At 42.7% G+C, this 19,566-nt stretch overlaps 1 protein-coding gene across 1 annotated transcript in view; it reads right to left on the reverse strand.

The window, feature by feature from the left end:
* The window catches only part of TBXAS1 (thromboxane A synthase 1), a 280,650-nt gene that overhangs the window by 71,979 nt on the left and 189,105 nt on the right, over positions 1 to 19,566 (reverse strand). The window contains exons 8-9 of the mRNA XM_056847438.1: positions 19,175 to 19,323; positions 17,016 to 17,146 (exon numbers count right to left, since the gene is read on the reverse strand). Coding sequence (XP_056703416.1) covers positions 17,016 to 17,146; positions 19,175 to 19,323 — 280 coding nt within the window. The remainder of the gene's footprint in view (positions 1 to 17,015; positions 17,147 to 19,174; positions 19,324 to 19,566) is intronic.

Genomic DNA, 19,566 nt, shown 5'->3' on the forward strand with positions numbered 1-19,566 from the left:
GACAGCCCTTCAAGTACTTGAAGATGGATATCATATTCCTTCTCAGTCTTCTCCTCTTCAGGCTAAACATACCCAGCTCCTTCAACCTTTCCTCATAGGACTTGGTCTCCAGACTCCTCACCATCTTTGTTGCCCTCTCTGGACACGTTCCAGCTTGTCTACATCTTTCTGAAATTGTGGTGCCCAAAACTAAACACAGTACTGTAGGTGAGGTCTAACCAGAGCAGAGTAAAGCAATTCCATCACTTCATGTGATCTGGACACTATACTTCTGTTGATACAGCCCAAGATTGCATTTGCCTTTTTAGCTATCACATCACACTGCTGACTCATGTTCAGTGTTTGGTCTACTAAGGCCCCAAGATCCTTTTCGCACACACTACTGCTCAGACAAGTCTCCCCCATGCTATAATTATGCATTTTATTTTTCCTACCTAAATGCAAAACTTTACATTTGTCTTTGTTGACAAATCACAAAATCACACAAGGTTGGAAGAGACCACAAGGGCCATCCAGTCCAACCCCCTGCCATGCAGGATCCCACAATCAAAGCGCTCCCGACAGATGGCCATCCAACCTCTGCTTAAAGACCTCCAAAGACGGGGACTCCACCCCCCACCCCCCGAGGTAGGGCATTCCACCGTCGAACCACCCCCACTGTCAGAAAGTTCTTCCTAATGTTTAGGTGGAATCGCTTTTCTCTTAGTTTAAATCCATTACTCCGTGTCCTAGTATCTGAAGCAACAGAGAACAAGCTAGTTCCCTCATTAACATGGCATCCCTTCAAATATTTAAATGTTGAAATGCATTTTATTAGTTCTAGCCCAATTCTCCAGCCTGTCAAGATCATCCTGAATCCTGGCTCTGTCTTCTACCGTATTTGCTACCCCTCCCAATTTAGTATCATCTGCAAATTTAATAAGCATCCCCTCTATTCCTTCATCCAAATCATTTATAAAGACGTTGAACAACACAAGGCCCAGGACAGATCCATGAGGCACTCCACTAGTCACATCTCTCCAAGTGGATGAGGAACCATTAACAAGCACTCTTTGGGTGCGATCTGTCAAGCAGTTACAGATCCACCTAACAGTAATAGGATCTAAACTACATTTTTCCAATTTGTCAACAAGAATACTATGTGGAACTTTATCAAAAGCCTTACTGAAATCTAGATAAACTATGTCTACAGCATTCCCCTGATCCAGCAAGGTAGTAACTTTCTCAAAAAAGAAGATAAGATTAGTCTGACATGACTTGTTCTTGAGAAACCCATGGTGGCTCTTAGTGACCAGATCCATCCTTTTGTAAATGCTCAAGGACTGACTGTTTGATGATTTGTTCGAAAACATTTCCCAGTATAGAAGTCAAGCTGATGGGTCGGTAGTTACCCGGATCCTTCTTTTTCCCTTCTTGAAGATGGGGACAACATTTGCCCGCCTCCAATCTTCTGGCACCTCACCTGTTCTCCAAGACAGTAGTATCATGTAGTTGTTTACAATGCTGTCCCATGGGCAAGGAGAAGTCAGATGGAGGTGGCTGGGGCTGGCCCTCAGGCCAGATTGATTCAAATGTTGGCGAGAGTCCAACAAGTACTTTAGTTCTGTCAAGGATCTTAGTGCTGTTTTTGACATTTTAAAAATTAACTAGCAGATGTGCCCCAAATCCCTTTGTTTCAGAACTGGTTTGCTATGTGATACTGAAAGCTGCTGTTCAAGAAACCATGTTGAGAGTGCAGAACCTGCACTGTCGGATCCTTAGATTTTCTTGTTTTACTTTCCAAACTTCTTTACACACCACACCTAATGCAATGCAGCGTGGTGTAGAGGTTAAGAGCGGTGGACTCTGATCTGGAGAACCGGGTTTGATTCCCCACTCCTCCACATGAGTGGTGGAGGCTAATCTGGTGAACTGGATTCGTTTCCCCACTCCTCCACATGAAGCCAGCTGGGTGACCTTGGGCTAGTCACACTCTCTCAGTCCCACCTACCTCACAGGGTGTCTGTTGTGGGGAGGGGAAGGGAAGGTGATTGTAAATTGGTTTGAGTCTCCCTTAAGCGGTAGAGAAGTCGGCATATAAAAACCAACTCTTCTTCTTCCTCTTCTTCTTCTAATACTTCTACCCTGTATTTCTGCCACAACACAACACACCGCCCAGCTCTCACACTATGGAAATCCTAAAATGAGGAATTTAAATCCCTGGAAAGCAGAGACTTTCAGCCAGGGGTACTTGACATCATTAATTGAAAGCTGGCCTGGGGCATGTGGTCTATTCAGCAATCCTCTGATCAATGCATCAAGTTTATTTCTAATTCCTCAAACACTAGCAGCATGTGTCAGAGGAAAGAAGACATCCAGCACTATGAGAATATGAGAATTCTGCTTACTGGAAAGGAAAAGCAAGTCTGGAATGCATTTTTAAAATAATTTCATCTGCATGACTTCTTTAAAGATCAAGGGAGATCTTTTAAATTATATTCTTGGAGCCATGATAGGAAATAAAATTGAGGGGGAGGGGAGAAAGCACATGAAAAGGGCAAATGAGATAAGGGCAGGAAAGGAATCATTCATTATATGTGTCAAAGGACTTTATCAGATCATGGATGTCGGAATGGGAAAAACAAAGGAATAGAACTATTTAACATACTGGACCTTGGTTTGCAGTTAGCTACATGCTCTGACCTAGCTAGATGATCTGAACAGCCAATAAATGACTTGGCGTCAACACCAGCAAATTGTAGCTTTAGCACTAAATTGCAGAGGAATTAATTGAGTTGCCCATTCTCAAGACCTGCACAATCTTTGCCCACATGCACTGCATTATCTCCACGCATCCTGGATGTTGCAGGGCAATGAAGTAAGAAAAGTCATGTCATTCCCTGTACAGGCTGGAGGAGGTTCTGTCATTGCCAGATGAAGGCAAGGAAACAAATGGTGCAAAGGGAATCAATTCTTTGATAAGTTATGTTAACCCCAATGCGTTTTGTGTACTGTTTCTTCAGGGGGACTTTTTCAGATTCTACTTTCACAACATCCTCATGCATGCAATAAAGAGTCCTACTGAAGAAGCAGTACGTGAAATGCGTTGGGGTTAACATAACTTATTAAAGAATTTATTCCCTTTGCACCATTTGTTCCCTTGCCTTCGTTTTGCCTTGGCACAGCCCTCTTTTTTCTTCATTGCCAGAGCAATACTAAGAAATCATCTTTCTGCAATAAAGTGGGAGGCAATCCACACCAAACATCTCTTGTACAAAACCTACTGAAATGCATGAGAGCGCTGATGGCAACAACTCTAAATATTAATAAAGAACATTAAAATGTGTTGGCTAGATCTCACAATACTTAGCGATTAAAAGCCAAACTTTATAAATTCATCTTAATGTAGCCCCAGATCAAATAAATTCAAATATGTAATTTTCACAACATTTTCACAACATTTGGCTATCTTCTCAGGACTGGGGCTTACAGAAGATGCTCTGAGAAGATCTCTGTAAAACTTGAGATAGTTGAATGTAGTCATCACGGCACATAAAAGTTTATTCTAGTATCACGTCCATACCTGGATATTTTATAATGGTTCAAAAAATATGCAAAATCTGTCTAAATATAGATGACAATGGGACAAAAGACCTGTGTGCACACCACAGGAAACAGTATCATATAAGCATACACTACTGCTAACCGAATGGCACAATCTAGACAAAATTAACTAAACTAAATGGGACATAAAGAGCAATAACAGGAAGGTCTACTAAGGAATAAGTCCATTTTATTCAGTGGGGCTTACTTCCGAGAAAGTTTTCTTAGAATTCCAGCCATAAGCATTTTCAGTTGTGAGTTTCATTAATTTTAATACGGTTTATGTGCACTTAACTTTCTCTGAAACCTAGTTTTAATCGTTTGTTCTGTAGCTTTTCAAAGAGTTTGGAACAAGTTCCTGATAAGCTGAGAAGTGTATTAGAGAGAGGAAGGAAGGAAGGAAGGAAGGAAGGAAGGAAGGAAGGAAGGAAGGAAGGAAGGAAGGAAGGAAGGAAGGAAGGAAGGAAGGAAGGGCTGTATTTCACAAGAATACCTGCAAATAAAAATTTTCATCCTCATCCCCACAGAAGCTGCCTTGAGCTCAAATGTGGTAGGTAGGTAGGCAGCCGTGCAAGCATAGTATCTGGCTTGGCTCAGTCTTTTCAGAAGTATTTTCTCACAGCAAAAAAACACAAAAAACAAGCAAACAAAAAACGCCCTGTGCTGAGCTTCATACTCTATTCAGTATTGCTTAGCTACAGAATAACTGAGTTACAGAAAGCTGCCATGCCAGTATCAGACCAAAAGACATATTAGTAATGTGGACACTCATTATATGTTATACATTCTCCTTTTCTTTTCCTTTTTTTTTTGGCAAACTGAAACATCTATCACAAAACCAATTGGTGTTGCCATCACAGCCACTGTGCAAAGGACTATTGCGGAGTATAATGTTGCAAGAGAATAAAAGCCTGTCTTTGTGGTGCGATAGGCTGAAGTCCCTTCCAGTCTCTCTAAGACAGACACCTTCCATTACAGTTAGTGACATGGTTGCTCTGGGCCATGTCTTTCCCGCTCATTAGCCTTTTTACTTGCTGTCTGGCCATGCAGAGAAGCAATTCCGCACAGCACTAGCAAGCTTTGCATTACACGCTGAAAGAATGAATGCAAGCCACACCGAGTAAGACACATTCAACTGCATTAAAAATTTGCTTTAAATCCTAATTTCTAAGCTTTACGACCATCCAATAAAGTACAAGAATATGTAATTTGAGCACGTGATGCAGTTCCCTTCTCCTCTCCAAGGTCAAATGTATTGAATGTCGGTCTCAGGTTATTTCTTGAAACTGAATTCTGATTATCTGTCTTTAATTGAAAGGACTGAGCAGCCTTTAATAAAACAACCTCCGGCTTCTAGGCCCAAAGACACATTTTGGGTAACCATGTCAACAGAGGAATTCAGCAATATATTCAAGAAATACCTTTTTTTTTTTTTTAGTGCCGTCAAGTCACAGCTGACTTATGGCGACCCTGCAGGGTTTTCAAAGCAAGAGACCTTCAGAGGTGGTTTGCCATTGCCTGTGTCCATGTCTCGACCCTAATATTCCTTGGAGGTGGCCCACCCAAATACTAACCAGTAGGGTTGCGACATCCCTCTTCGCTAATGGCAGGAGGATTTTGAGGCGGAGCCTGAGGAGGGTGGGGTTTGGGGAGGGGAGGGACTTTAGTGCCATAGAGTCCAGTTGCCAAAGTGGCCATTTTCTCTAGGTGAACAGATCATGTGAAGTGATGGTATCGCTTTACTCTGCTCACCTAGAGTATTGTGTTCAGTTTTGGGCATCACAATTTAAGAAGGATGTAGACAAGCTGGAACGTGTCCAGAGGAGGGCAACAAAGATGGTGAGGGGTCTGGAGACCAAGTCCTATGAGGAAAGCTTGAAGGAACTGGGTATGTTTAGCCTGAAGAGGAGAAGACTGAGAGGGAATATGATAACCATCTTCAAGTACTTGAAGGGCTGTCATATAGAGGAGGGTGCCAAGTTGTTTTCTGTTGCCCCAGAAGGTCGGCCCAGAACCAACGGGTTGAAATTAAATCAAAAGAGTTTCTGTCTAGACATTAGGAAGAATTTTCTAACAGTTAGAGTGGTTCCTCTTTGGAACAGGCTTCCTCGGGAGGTTTTTAAGCAGAGGCTAGATGGCCATCAGTCAGCAATGCTGATTCTATCACCTTAGGCAGATCATGAGACAGAGGACATCTTGGTCATCTTCTGGGCATGGAGTAGGGGTCACTGGGAAGGTGGGGGGAGGTATCAGCTAGGGTTGCCAACCTTCAGGCACTAGCTGGAGCTCTCCTGCTATTACAACTGATCTCCAGCCGAAAGAGGTCAGTTCACCCGGAGAAAATGGCCGCTTTGGCAATTGGACTCTACGGCATTGACGTCCCTCCCCAAACCCTGCCTTCACCAGGCTCCGCCCCAAAACCTCTCGCTGGTGGCAAAGAGGGACCTGGCAACTCAACATTTCACCTAACCACATTTAAGTCCTTGTGCAATCAGTCATCAGAATGAAGAATACAGCTGTTTATTTCATTTATATCCCACCTCTCTGCCACGGAACAAAACAAAGCACCAACGGGCTTCCCCAGATGGTCTCCCATCCTTATACAGACCAATCCCAGCCCTGCTTCACTTCAGCAAGGTTACCGTTTCAGATACCTTTACAGCATCCCCTGCTGTTCTTATTTTCTACTGACTGCAGTGGGATGTACGTGAGCATCACTTTGGCTTAATTATGCCTTAAATTGGCTACAGTATTTTGGCTTGAATCCTTCAAAAACCTGGCTTCAAATCCCAGCTTAGTTGTGAAGGTCACCAGGAAGGTTTGGACATGATGTCACTGCTCTCTCAGAATAACCCACCTCACGCTTCTGTGAATCCCTTAAAAGGAAGGATAATGATAATACTTAGCATTTACATAGCACCTTGAGTGTTCGAAACACATCGTGGCCATTATCATATCGCAATTCTTACAGCCTTGTAACAGGAGAAAGTAATATTACCATCCAGCTATTGCTAGGGTTGCTAACCTCCAGGTTCTAGCTGGAGATCCCCTGCTATTACAACTGATCTCCAGCTGATAGAGATCAGTTCACCTGGAGAAAATGGCTGCTTTGGTAATTGGACTCTATGGCATTGAAGTCCCTCCCCTCTCCAAACCCCACCCTTCTCAGACTCCACGCCAAAAACCTCCTGCCAGTGATGAAGAGGGACCTGGGCAACCCCACCTGTTGCAGAGTGAGGGAGGCGTTGAGAGTCGAACGCTTTTACGGTCATTTTCACAAAAGAGGCTAGATTTGGGAGGGAGACCTCCAGCTCATTTTTTTTAGCCACCATGCTCCACCAGGATGGAGTTCAAAGATGAGAAACAGCCCCTCCCCTTGTACTTTTAGGTAAGGCATTCTCTAGTGATGCCAGCCTAGGGATCCCCCAGAATTACAGCCCGTCTCCAGCATACAGAGATCAGCTCCCCTGGAGAAAAGGGATTCTCCCCTGGAGAAAAGGGATGCTTTGGAGGGTGGACTCTATGGCACTGTACTCCATTGAGGTCCCTGTCCTCCCCAGGCTCCAGGCTCCAATCTCTAGGAGTTTCCCAACCTGGATCTGGTAACCCTACTCTCCATCCCCGGCCGGTGACCAGGGGGGACCTGGCAACCCTCACATTCTCTCTCTTTTCTTCCTTTCAGAACACATATTGAAAATTGCTACGGAGCTTGAACAGACAGGCCTCAAATTTGTTCAAGTGAAGTTGAGAGCAGCACATTCCAAGCTCTGGAATTCACTCCCTTGAAAACTTCAAGATTATTAAACTTCAGGCCATGTTTCAACGTCTGTGCTTCAACTCTGGCTATCTCTAAAGTGCTTGCTTGGGGATTTTTGGTTTGCCGTTTAAGTTGTTTTGTTTGCTAATGCCAACAGCTGGCTGATCTGCGTGAGTGTGTATGTTTTAATAAAGTAAACAGGATAAGAATTGGATGATAGGTATTTTTTTAACAAGGGAGTGCAGCAGTAAATTATTTCCTGCAGTACTTTGATACAAAGATCTATGAGCTGTTCCATTTCTTAAATAAAAGGGATGTTACAACAAACCTATCTTCCCTCTTTATCAGCTGCATTATGCATGCAAATAGAAGGTAAGGTCAGAAGGGCTAAAATACGGATGTGTTTATGTGAAGTGAAACAGGCATTTGAAAACCTGGTTATACTATTTGAACATCAGTGCATTACAAACAAAATGGAAATAAATTTATGACAAGGTTTAGGTACCTAACTTCAAAGAAGGAAGATTTAGAAAGATTAAGAGACAGCTAAATTGTCCCGAGAATGACTAAACTGAGGTTATTGTACTTTGGTCACATCACAAGAAGACAAGAGGCACTGGAAAAGACAATCATGCTAGGAAAAAGAGGAGGAGGAGAAGAAGAGTTCCTTAAGTGGTAGAGAAAGTCAGCATATAAAAACCAACTCTTCTTCTCATCTTCATCATCATCATCATAAAAATCAGACAGAGAGAAATTTCCCTCTCCCATTTCGCTAGAATTCTGGCCCACCCAATGACATAACTGGCAGTAGAGTTAGCATGGGCAAAACAAAGTTGCACTTCATAAAACGTACAATTGATTTATGGAAGTTTGACACTGCTCAACTAGGTTGATAACTGCACACATCGTATTTGAGAGACACATACAAACCAGTATTACAACTAGAACCAATCTGAACAGGTGTTTGAGTAATTGGTAACAGATTTTACAACCTATACACATGACTGGTTTGATTTGAACTGTTTGTATATGTATTTATGTATTTATTTCTGTAAATGTGTGCAGGGTTAACATGTGTTTTGATTGACCACTGATGAAGGCCCAATTTTCTGAAGTGCGTTTGGTATGGGTTACAGATATCAACCCTAGGAAATGCCATTGTGCTACTTTAATGTTTTAAAATATTTTTAACCTTTACATAGCGCTTCGAATAAATTACATTTTCAGTATTTTATATATATTCTTTCTACCCAACCTTGGGTACCCAGCTTATGAAATTCACTGCCACAACATGTGGCGATGGGCCAATAACTCACAAAGGAGAAGAAAGAAAATGTATGGCGGATGTGTCTGTTCACCATGATAGCTAAATTAAGAGTCAATACTGGTCACTGAGAGTCAACAGTGGAAGAAAGCTATTGTCTTTATGCTGATAGGGCCTGTACTGGTGGTGATGGAAAGGAAGTAAGGTCTTGGCGTTGTGGTGAATTGCCTGATGAAAATGTTACTCAGTCTACAGCAGCAGTAGAAAAAAGGCCAACTCCACGCTGGAGATTATTAGGAAAGGGATACAGCCAATACTGCAATACCCCTACATTTGGAATATTGTGCACCCCATTTGGAATACTGTGTCCAGTTCTCATCACAGTACCACAAAAAGGATATTGCAGACCTGGAAAAAGTGCAGAAGAGGGCAACTAGATTAAAGGATCCTATAAGGAAAGGTGAAAGGGTCAGGGGCTCATGTGACAATAAGCCAGTGAAATTCTAGGGGATTTCAGTACTTCTTTGTCTACCAGTAAATCTTTTTCTCTCTCACATAGAATCAAAGCAAAACAGCCTATTAACCCAATTTCTGACCTACGTGGTTTGGTGATTCTGCACAAGAAGCAGACCCATACCTCTATTTTTGCTTAAAAAAAAAAAAAAACAGATGGAAATGACATTGCGGTCAATGTTTCTCCAGGGCTGATTCAGGAACAATGAATTATTAATCCACATGACAGTTTTCATGATAGAAAGCAGTGGAAAAACTGAGGGGAGAATTGTGTGTTTCAGAAATTCCCTGTTTGGGCAGGTTTACATTTGGTTGTAGCTTTTATGAAACTCATTTAAAATTCATGACGACCTTATCTGACAATCTTTTGCATTTATCTGCCTTGAGGATTTACAAAACGCTTGAGAAAATACTTTACAAAAGACCAAACGTGCTGGAATATGTATTTCTATTCTGAGGATATTTTTAAAAAATGAGCTGTACTGGATCAGAACAATACTAGTCCAACTAGGGGAGCATTCTGTTTCCAGTGGTAGCAGGTAATGGATAACTGTGAGGAAGTTTACAACAGCACACAGAGGGAGGAAATGTAAAATGTAATTCCTTCCAAGCTTCCTGAACCACAGCCTCAACATGTGGGCCCTGATTGGACAAACCACCATCAATACTTCCATTCTCCCTGAATTCAATTATCAAAACTTTTTCATTCAAAAACCACCTGTTCTTCAGATGTTGGGTTTCAAGAACAGCAGCGTGCAATCTAGGGGACTGAGATGAGGCAAAAAGGTGGCATATAACATGACAAAATAAAAACAAAACACATCTATCATGGAACAAAAAGAGGGTAGCAACATTTCACAGCCGTATTTTCACAGGGTCTATAGTTAGCATTCCTGCCTTTTTCTGAAAGCCTTGTGTCACCACAAGGGGTGAGGATAGGGTTGCCAGTTTTGGATTGGGAAATATCTGGATATTTTGGGGGTGGAGCCTGGAGAGGATGAGGCTTTGGGAGTGGAAGGAATTCAGCAGGGTATAATGCCATAGAGTCCACCCTCCAAAGCAGCCATTTTCTCCAGGGAGGCTGATCTTGGGCGTCTGGAGATCAATTGTAATAGTGGGAGATCTCCAGGTGAGGAGTTTACAGCTGAGACAAACATCAGAAGGAGCCTTGTTTCAGTGGTAGAGAAGAGATTTTGGATACTAAATGTCCCAGGTTCAATTCCTGGCATCTCCAGGCTCATCTCAGGCAAGTATTTAGGAAAAACCTGCCTGAGACTTGGAAAGCCACTGCTAGCCACAGCAGAAAATACTGAGCTAGATGAAATTGGACTGACTTGGTATAAGGCAGTTTTGTATATTCAGTGGGGCCTGTTTGGGGAAAAGTAATAGTTTCTTCCCCAGGTTTGCCTGGGCCATGTACTAGTGTTCTGAATGTAATTGGGCTGATGCTATTTTTAAAAAAGGTAAAGGTAGTTCCCTGTGCAAGCTCCGGGTCATTACTGACCCATGGGGTGACGTCACATCCAAACATTTACTAGGCAGACTATGTTTACAGGGTGGTTTGCCAGTGCCTTCCCCAGTCATCTACACTTTACCCCCAGTAGGGTTACCAAATGCCAGGTAGTTTGCGTGAATACAAGCAAAAACCTATGCTGTGTTAACTCACGTTATATGAAATAGCCCATGGGCTCAATTCAATAAGGATACTTAATATCTCAATTCATTGGTGTTCATTTACTTATGCACTGTATACACTTACAACAACATTGCACTGTGTTAATTCACACAATAAATGAAGTATCGAGTTCGTTTCCCCTTACAAACAAAAATAATCAACATAAAAGTCGCTGAGCGACCACCTTTCCACAGCATGAAACGGACAGTTTAAAACAGGCTGTGTGTCGAGGGAAGTCTCCACGGGGTGCTCTCCTCCTTCCCTCGACACACAGCCTGTGGAAAGGTGGTTGCTCAGCGACTTTTATGTTGATTTTTTGTGTGTGTGTGAATTAACACAGTGTAATGTTGTTGTAAGTATATACAGTGCATAAGTTGAATTGACCAATGAATTGAGATATTAAGTATCCTTATTGAATTCAGCCCACGTGCTGACTATTTCATATAACTGCCAGGTAGTCTCCGGAGATCTCCTGCTAATTCAGCTGATCTCCCGCCGATAGAGATCAGATCACCTGGAGAAAAATGGCCGCTTTGGCAATTGAACTCTCATCCCCAAACCCCACCCTCCTCAGGCTCCGCCCCAAAAATCTCCTGCCGGTAGCGAAGAGGGACCTGGCAACCCTTTACCCCCAGCAAGCTGGGTACTCGTTTTACTGACCTCGTAAGGATGGAAGGCTGAGCCAACCTTGAGCCGGCTACCTGAAACCGACTTCTGTCGGGATCGAACTCAGGTCATGAGCAGAGCTTTTTTTACTGTAATACTGCAGTTTACCACTCTGCAACATGGGGGCTCTTTACAGCTTAAATAATTAGGTTGCACAGAACTGCAATTGCTCCTTTGTCTGAGTGCGAACTACTAAATTGTACTCAGGTCTGAAATCCAGTGTTGCTGGGTCATGGGATATCCCACTGACTTCCCGAACTTTTCTCAGTTATTGTGCCACCTCATTTTCTGAACTATTAATTACTGGCCCAGTTACTGGAAGTGCCCACTGCTGGTTGCCCTGCCAGTTATATCTGATCTGTCTTGCAGACCCTGTTTTTGTTCTACATCTGCCTGGTACCCTCTTCATCATGATATTGAATCTACTTTCTTTTCTCTGTGCAAGATGCACTGAGCAAAAAGGGCAGACGTGCATTCAAAGCATGAACATTTTTATAGAAATATGATGATTTTCTAATAGATAAAACTTATGATGAACCTGAGACTGCAGAATCTTTTCATAATAACCGAGATTTCTGTGCTTACAGCATCGGCGCAAATAGCATTCTTACCGGTAGGAATGCACCAAGACAATATAAAGAAGATTCATTACCCTCAATGCACCCTTAGCCACCCTGTTGTATTATAATCAGGCTGGCTCCAGCAGTACAATGCGCGCTTACAGGTGCACAGTTTTTTTGGTTGATGTTGCTTCTAATTGAGAACCTAGAAGGAGAGGGGCTGTACTTCATTGGTACAGCACATGCTTTGCATGCTTGAAAACCCCAGGTTCGGTCCTTGGCAGCTCTATTGAAAGGATGTTAATTAGCATAGCTGGGAAATACTTTGGGGAACTGCTGCCAGTCGACATAGTAGCAATGGCTTAGTTGGGCCAGTAGCCTCACTCACTCAGCAACAGGCAGCAGCTCCACATATAAATGAATACATGAAGCTGCTTTATACTGAATCAGACCCTCGGCCCATCAAAGTCAGTATTGTCTACTCAGACCGGCAGCGGCTCTCCAGGGTTTCAGGCAGAGGTCTTTCACACCACCTACTAGCCTAGCCTCATTAACTGGAGATGCTGGGGATTGAACCTGGGACCTTCAGCATGCCAAGCAGATGCTCTACCACTGAGCCACAGCTCCTCCCCTGTAAGTCAAAGAACATAATTTTGTACATGGTCTGCTACATTTCTACCAACCCTCCATCCTATAAAAAGTATAAATCTCATATTTTACCCACGTTCTCTCCGGTCCAAGCCAAACGTTCTGTCCATAGTGGCTCTCTTGTTTAATCACAATACTATGTTGGAACTCAAGGCCACGTGGTATCTTACTGACCTGCTAGCATTTGTGCCAGTACCAATCAACGAAGCTTCTTTGCAGCAACAGGCAAGGGCGATGCATGCAAGAAATACTCCCCAACCTCCAGAAAAGCTTGCAGGCTCAGCAAGGAAGCTCTAGATGGCAAATCAGCATCAGCCGGTAGGTTTGCCAACTTTTAATCTGGTCCCTCTAGCTGTCCCTTTCATATCCATTTCATCTGCATACAATTATTGCAGCAGTCAGGACACTGGACTGGGTAAAAAGTAAAGAAAGCTTTATTTAGGAACTAACAAACTGGATAGGAAAGAGAAGAGATGAACCTAGCTGCTTTATACAGTTGCCAGCTCTGGGTTGGGAAATTCCTGGATATTTTGGGGGCGGAGCCTGAAGAGGTTGGGGCTTGGCAAGGGGAGGGACCTCAGCAGGGTATCATGCCATAGAGTCCACCCTCTGAAACAGACATTTTCTCCAGGGGAATTGATGTTTGTCATCTGGAGATTAGTTATAATTATGGGAGATTTCCAGGCCCCACCTGGAGGTTGGCAACTCTACTGCCTTACTAACTGAGTAAGCATTCTAGACAAAGGAAAGCCTAAAAAACAGCATTCTGCAGGCCGACAAGATGAAGCACCTTTTAGAAAAGAAGATACTCGCTCTACAGACCCTTCTAGCTAGAGCTTGCTGCCCTCTGCAGGATCTTCTTTCTTGTTCTTCTTTGTACACAAGATGTTCTACATCACATCCATGAGCAGGTGATGCTATTTTTCATGCCATGAAAAAATTCAACTTCCCATTTCTACTCATCAAACTTCTATTAAAGGGATAGGATGCCCCCACCCCCATCCAATTGGCAACCTTAACAGGAGGTGGGAGCTCACTGAACTGAGTATCCCATACAAAAAATTTCCTCCACACAGAAAAACAAATGGGTGCCTGACAAGCTAGTTTTCAGTGTGCAGGGAGAGGGAGAGAGATGGTGGAGCATTCAATAATGTCTGAAGTTGTACAACACAGACACAGGTAGACCGCTTCAATGAGAATTAAGCCATGGAGACCTGATCAGATAGGAGGAGCTATGGCTCAGTGGTAGAGCATTTGCTTGGCATGCAGAAGGTCCCAGATTCAATCCCAAACATCTCCAGTTGACATGATCTGGTAGCAGGTGATGTGAAAGACCTCTGCCTGAGACCCTGGAGAGCCACTGCTAGTCTGATTAGATGATACTGACCTAGATGGACCAAGGGTCTGATGAAGAGCATGCAGCTTCATGATCTTGCTATCTGGGGACTATGCTTCACTTTTCTCCCCTTCTGCCCTCATAGAACTTGCAAAGACCCTTCACAGAAACTGGGTCTCGCTTTGTCAATAGAAACTACAAAGCGCTGTTTTGCAGGCAAATTATTGATGTGACAATTAATATGACTATATGAATACAAAGTGAAAGACAGCAGGCATGAAGACAGCCACCCACTCAGCTAACCAGATAACATTTGGGGTTGCCAACCTCCAGGTCCTAGCTGGAGATCTCTTGCTATTACAACTGATCTCCAGCTGGTAGAGATCAGTTCCCCTGGAGAAAATGGCCGCTTTGGCAATTGGACTCTAGGGCATTGAAGTTCCTCCCCTCCCCAAACCCTGCCCTCTTTAGGCTCCGCCCCCAAAACCTCCCATTGGTGGCAAAGAGGGACCTGGCAACCCTCGTATCAATAGACTGCTGCTTTGTTCAAGGTGAAACTGGACTCAAAGAAAACAGAATTAAACAAACGGACCAAAAAAATGAAACGCCTTTAAAGCCTACTTGAGTAACAAATAAAAGCTGCATTCAAGCAAAAAAAAGAAAGAAAGAAAAAAGCTTAGGGAAGACTTTCGGCACAGGACTGTATACACAGTCTCGGGCAAATATAAAAGGGGAGGGGAGGGAGTAATCCTTGTTGCAAATCCCCTTGCATAACTCTAATGAGTTGTAAAGAGCATACCTAAAGTATGGACCTAAAATATCCTAATGCAGAAGATCCATAGGAAAACCGGTACTGAAATTACTTTACAGGTGGCAGAAAGGCAATGCACAATTAAGATAACACTCTCTGTGTAATGAGATGAGAGAAGAGCAAAATGACCTCACGGAACTCCATCTAAACCACAAGTGTATCATTAGGTCTAAAACTGCCTGTAATCATTTTGCCTTCCCATTGCAGGAATACTTCCTAGCACATAAAAACGGTGCCTTATTCAGGCTAGAGATATATATTTCAGCTGAACTTAAAACTTTTCCATATTCTCATTTTTTTTAATTCTGAAGAAAATTCACCACTGACACTCTCTCTCTCTCTCTCTCTCTCTCTCTCTCTCTCTCTCTCTCTCTCTCTCTCTCTCTCTCTCTCTCTCTCTCTCTCTCTCTGTCTGTCTCGTATTCCTATTTTTGCAGTTCTGGAAGTATCTGATTAGTAAAGTGGCACCAGCAGCTGAGGTGAACTAGTTTAGCTATTACTAGTACAAACCCTGAATTTTGGCTGTTGGCCAAGCACTTAAGTAATCCAAATGCTGCCTATTCATTTCAAGTGTCCTCTGCTTCTCTAGCTTTATTTCTTGTTAATTTACAAAACCAATAATGCATTTTGATCTGCAATGCCATTTCCAGTGGCTTGTAAACAACTGATTGAAAGTTGCACCTCATATACTAACAAAAACTGCAAACTTTCCGAACGACCCTGAGGAAAAAGGAGAAAGATCTACTGTCTCATCCTCCTATCTAGCACAAACGGATTAAGCCTAGTGTAATACTATAGCAGGAAAAATAACATCCACAGTTGAGAGGTATACGGCAACTAACCCTCAGATGAATGTTTTTCATATTCAAGGTCTGACATATTTTTGATGAAGAAGGAATTCATGGGTGTCCCTGTTCCCCTTAGTATGTGGCATGATTGACTTGCTTTTGTCTTCTGAATTATTTTCTCAGATGGTACTGTTGTGGGGCAATCTCTTCCTTGTGACATGAAGGATTGTAGAAAGGTAACAGGTGATGAATATGTACAAATGCAGGGGTCCCCAACCTTTTTGAGCCTGTGGGCACATTAGGGTTGCCTACCTCCAGGTAGCAGCAGAAGATCTCCTGCTATTACAACTGATCTCCAGATGATAGAGATCAGTTCCCCTGGAGAAAATGGCCGCTTTGGCAATTGGACTCTATGGTATTGAAGTCCCTCCCCTCCTCAAACCCTGCCCTTCTCAGGCTCCGCCCCAAAAACCTCCCGTTGGTGGTGAAGAGGGACCCGGCAACCCTAGGGTACATTTGGAATTGCTGGCCCAGGAAGAACAGCAACAAAATGGTTGCCACAAATGGCTGCCACAGGAGGCGGAGACAGCTACAAAATGATTGCTACAGCATAACTTCAGTCACACAGTGTAGATCCTTAAGAAAAAGGCTTCATAGGTTTTAAATTGGGGTTTCAAGGAAAAGAGGGGCGAACAGCTCCACGCACAAGTTCAGGGAGGGAGTTTCAAGCATAGAGATAGAGTCAAGGATGAAAGTGAAAGAAGGAAAAGAAATATCTGTAGTAAGGTCAGAATATGGAAAGAAGAGGCAAAAATGGGAGAGAACCTAATCAAGTTTTTTTAAAAAACAAAACACAACACGGATGGTTGGAGAAATACCTTACTTTAAATGAATAAAATAACTGGGCTGGAAATTTTGCAAGAATAAACTCCGAGTGCGAGTTTTAATGAGTACATAGTCACTAGAAAAAAAGCAAACTTTCTTGTATCCTTTTCACAGCTCCAGTTGCTGCGTATCTCAAGAAGTGCAAAAGCATGTAGAAGTCAAGAGCAAAACAATCAACCTGTTTAGCACATGCACAGTGCAAACCTCAGCAAAGCTATGCCATTCTAAGTCTATGCCATGGACTTAGAAAAGTATAGGTCCGCTGAGGAACGCACAGTAAATTAGGCAGAGTTTGCATTTCGGAGCAAGATGCATGCCAGTTTTTATATTCTCTACATACCCATATGGTTCTCAAAGGCAGTACATCTCTGAGCGCCAGATGCAGAGGACCAAAACAGGGAGGGGGGGTGCTGTCTTCATGACCAGAGGCAAATGGCTGGGAAATTTGGGGACAAGAGGTCCGACTGCACAGAACCTTGGTCTGAGGAAGCAGTTCTTTTCTTATGTTCATAGCATGGAAAATGCCTTACCTCGTCTGTGTCTTGCTGGTCTCTCAAGGCAATCATATTCTTAATGGCACTGATAAAAAATCCATTCACCTTGCTTTGCTTCTTATTTGGAAAAATCCGGATCAGGGGAATCATTATGAACGGAAATGCAACTTCAAGAGAATTTTTTTGAAAAGCAACATTAGCAATTAATGCAATTATCCTCAAAACCTAACTTGATGCTTTCTCCTTTGTTGGGGATTTTTTTTTTATACTGCTAATTTCTCTCGTTTTGTTAGTCTTGATTAGAGAGTCTCCCAGGCCTTCTAACCTCCAATTGTTGAAAGCACTTAGTGGCAAGATGACTTCTCAAAGGCTGTGCTAATTTACACTACTGTCTAGAGACGGGGGTGGGGGGGAATTCAGTGCAACTTAAGGGTTCAGCATCACTGCGGCAAATGCAGAAGTTTGCTGGGGGAAAAAACCCCTGCAAGCCAACCTGCAAGACCTGGACAGATCTCTGAAAATATGATTGGGATGTAGCCTTAATTTCATTTCCATCGTTCTGACTTGCTTTTGGAACCCAGGCAGCCTTATTTAATGCTTATATCCTTTTCCGAAATAGACTAACTGCACCAAACTGTATTTACAGGCTCCTGGGGATTATCGCAAGGATCGTCCCATGGATACAGGAAGATTTCATTTAAATACACCCTTTAAGTTAGTGAACCATGAAGTAGAAGGTCATTAAAGGCTTTTTCACATGAGCAATTTTACTCTGAAGTACATTTTTCCTTTGTAGTAACTACCCTGCTTCATGGTTTGGTTAAATTCATGGCACAGATTTGGACCTTAAGGTTGCCAACCTCCAGGTAGTAGCTGGAGATCTCCCGCTATTACAACTGATCTCCAGCCAATGGAGGTCAGTTCACCTGAAGAAAATGGCTGCTTTAGCAATTAGACTCTCTGGCATTGAAGTCCCTCCCCTCTCCAAACCCTGCCCTCCTCAGGCTCCACCCCAAAAACCTTCCGCCGATGGCGAAGAGGGACCTGGCAACCCTACTTTAACTACTGGTTACTGTAATGGGGTTAGTAGTTCAGATTAAAGTAGAGGAATTCCAGATTTGAGTAGCTGTCGTAATAGCAGACCTACATGCTAATTATATGTTGCCTCATAAAAAGGCTTTTGGCTATCGTAACAACACTACTATAGTTACACAGAACAATCACAACTGATACTAGGATTGCCAGGTCCCTCTTCACAACCGGAAGGAGGTTTTGGGGGTGGAGCCTGAGGACGGCGGGGTTTAAGGAGGGGAAGGACTTCAATGCCGTAGAGTCCAATTGCCAAAGTGGCCATTTTCTCCAGGTGAACTGATCTCTATCGGCTGGAGATCAGTTGTAATAGCACGAGATCTCCTGCTAGTAACTGGCAGCTGGCAACCCTAGCTGATACCCTTAACGTATTTTTTGCAATTTAGTCTTGGACATATCTAGTACTGGGCCAGGCCTTTGGTCCCTACTGAATTTTGACCACTCTTTACTGAAATCTTAGATATATCTTTTTTATCTTGTTATCAGAATATAAAAAACAAAATGTCTGAAACAAATACAAATGGCTGTACAACCCACCCACCCCGAAATTCAAGTGCTGTTTCCCTGTGAAAAACCTCTAAATTTGCTAAAAATGAAATTAAGTGATGACCTGGGGAACCACAGGCCACTTTTCTGAGATGTTGCATTAGTTTTATCAACACTCTTTTGGCTCTCTTTGAAATTGTGCTGAAGTCTCACCAGAGCAACTCCCAAAGTGCCTTTGAATTTTTCTTACAGTGAATTTTGAGTAGTGTCATCTAAAAGCCAATATAAATAATAGCTCCTGTGTATAGCCTGCCTGCTTGGCATGCTTATGAGATTAGAGTAAGACACAAAACCTACAAATCCAAGGAATCTTCTCCTCAGGGGAAGATGAATCAATGGTTGGGATTTAAAGTGTTTGTAGGAAGTGTATCAGCAATTAAAACAACTATGGCTGTCACCTCCAAGATATCGTACAGGTATGTCAGCTTGGTGCACAGGTTCCATTAAAAAGGTCCTACCATATGTACATTGTACACTTTTCAGTGTACAATACGTGTGAATCTTACACTTAAAGATTTAGGAACAGATAAAAACAATCAACAATGTGACAATATACTTACTGGTTAGAATTAAGAGGGGTTTAAACATTGAAAGTTCAAAAAATCTTTTGCTGTTCTGAACAAAGCTGTCACTAGGGTTCTTCTGGGAATCCACTTGGATACCATAGGCCAAACTAGCAACAACGTCCAGGGTGAAGGAGGCATAATTCCTATGTCAAATTCAAGAATGTTATTTTTAAATTGCAGCTTCTTTCACTACCTATTTCTGTTTCTGCATTTGTTACACAAAAGTTTTGCATTTTCTTTTTCCATGTAGATGTAATAGGGTTGCCAACTTTCAGGTACTAGCTGGAGAGCTCCTGCTATTACAACTGATCTTCAGCAGATAGAAATCAGTTCACCTGGAGAAAATGGTCGCTTTGGCAACTGGACTCTATGACATTAAAGTCCCT

Source organism: Euleptes europaea, chromosome 3 (genome assembly GCF_029931775.1).
Source record: "Euleptes europaea isolate rEulEur1 chromosome 3, rEulEur1.hap1, whole genome shotgun sequence".
NCBI lineage: Eukaryota > Metazoa > Chordata > Lepidosauria > Squamata > Sphaerodactylidae > Euleptes > Euleptes europaea.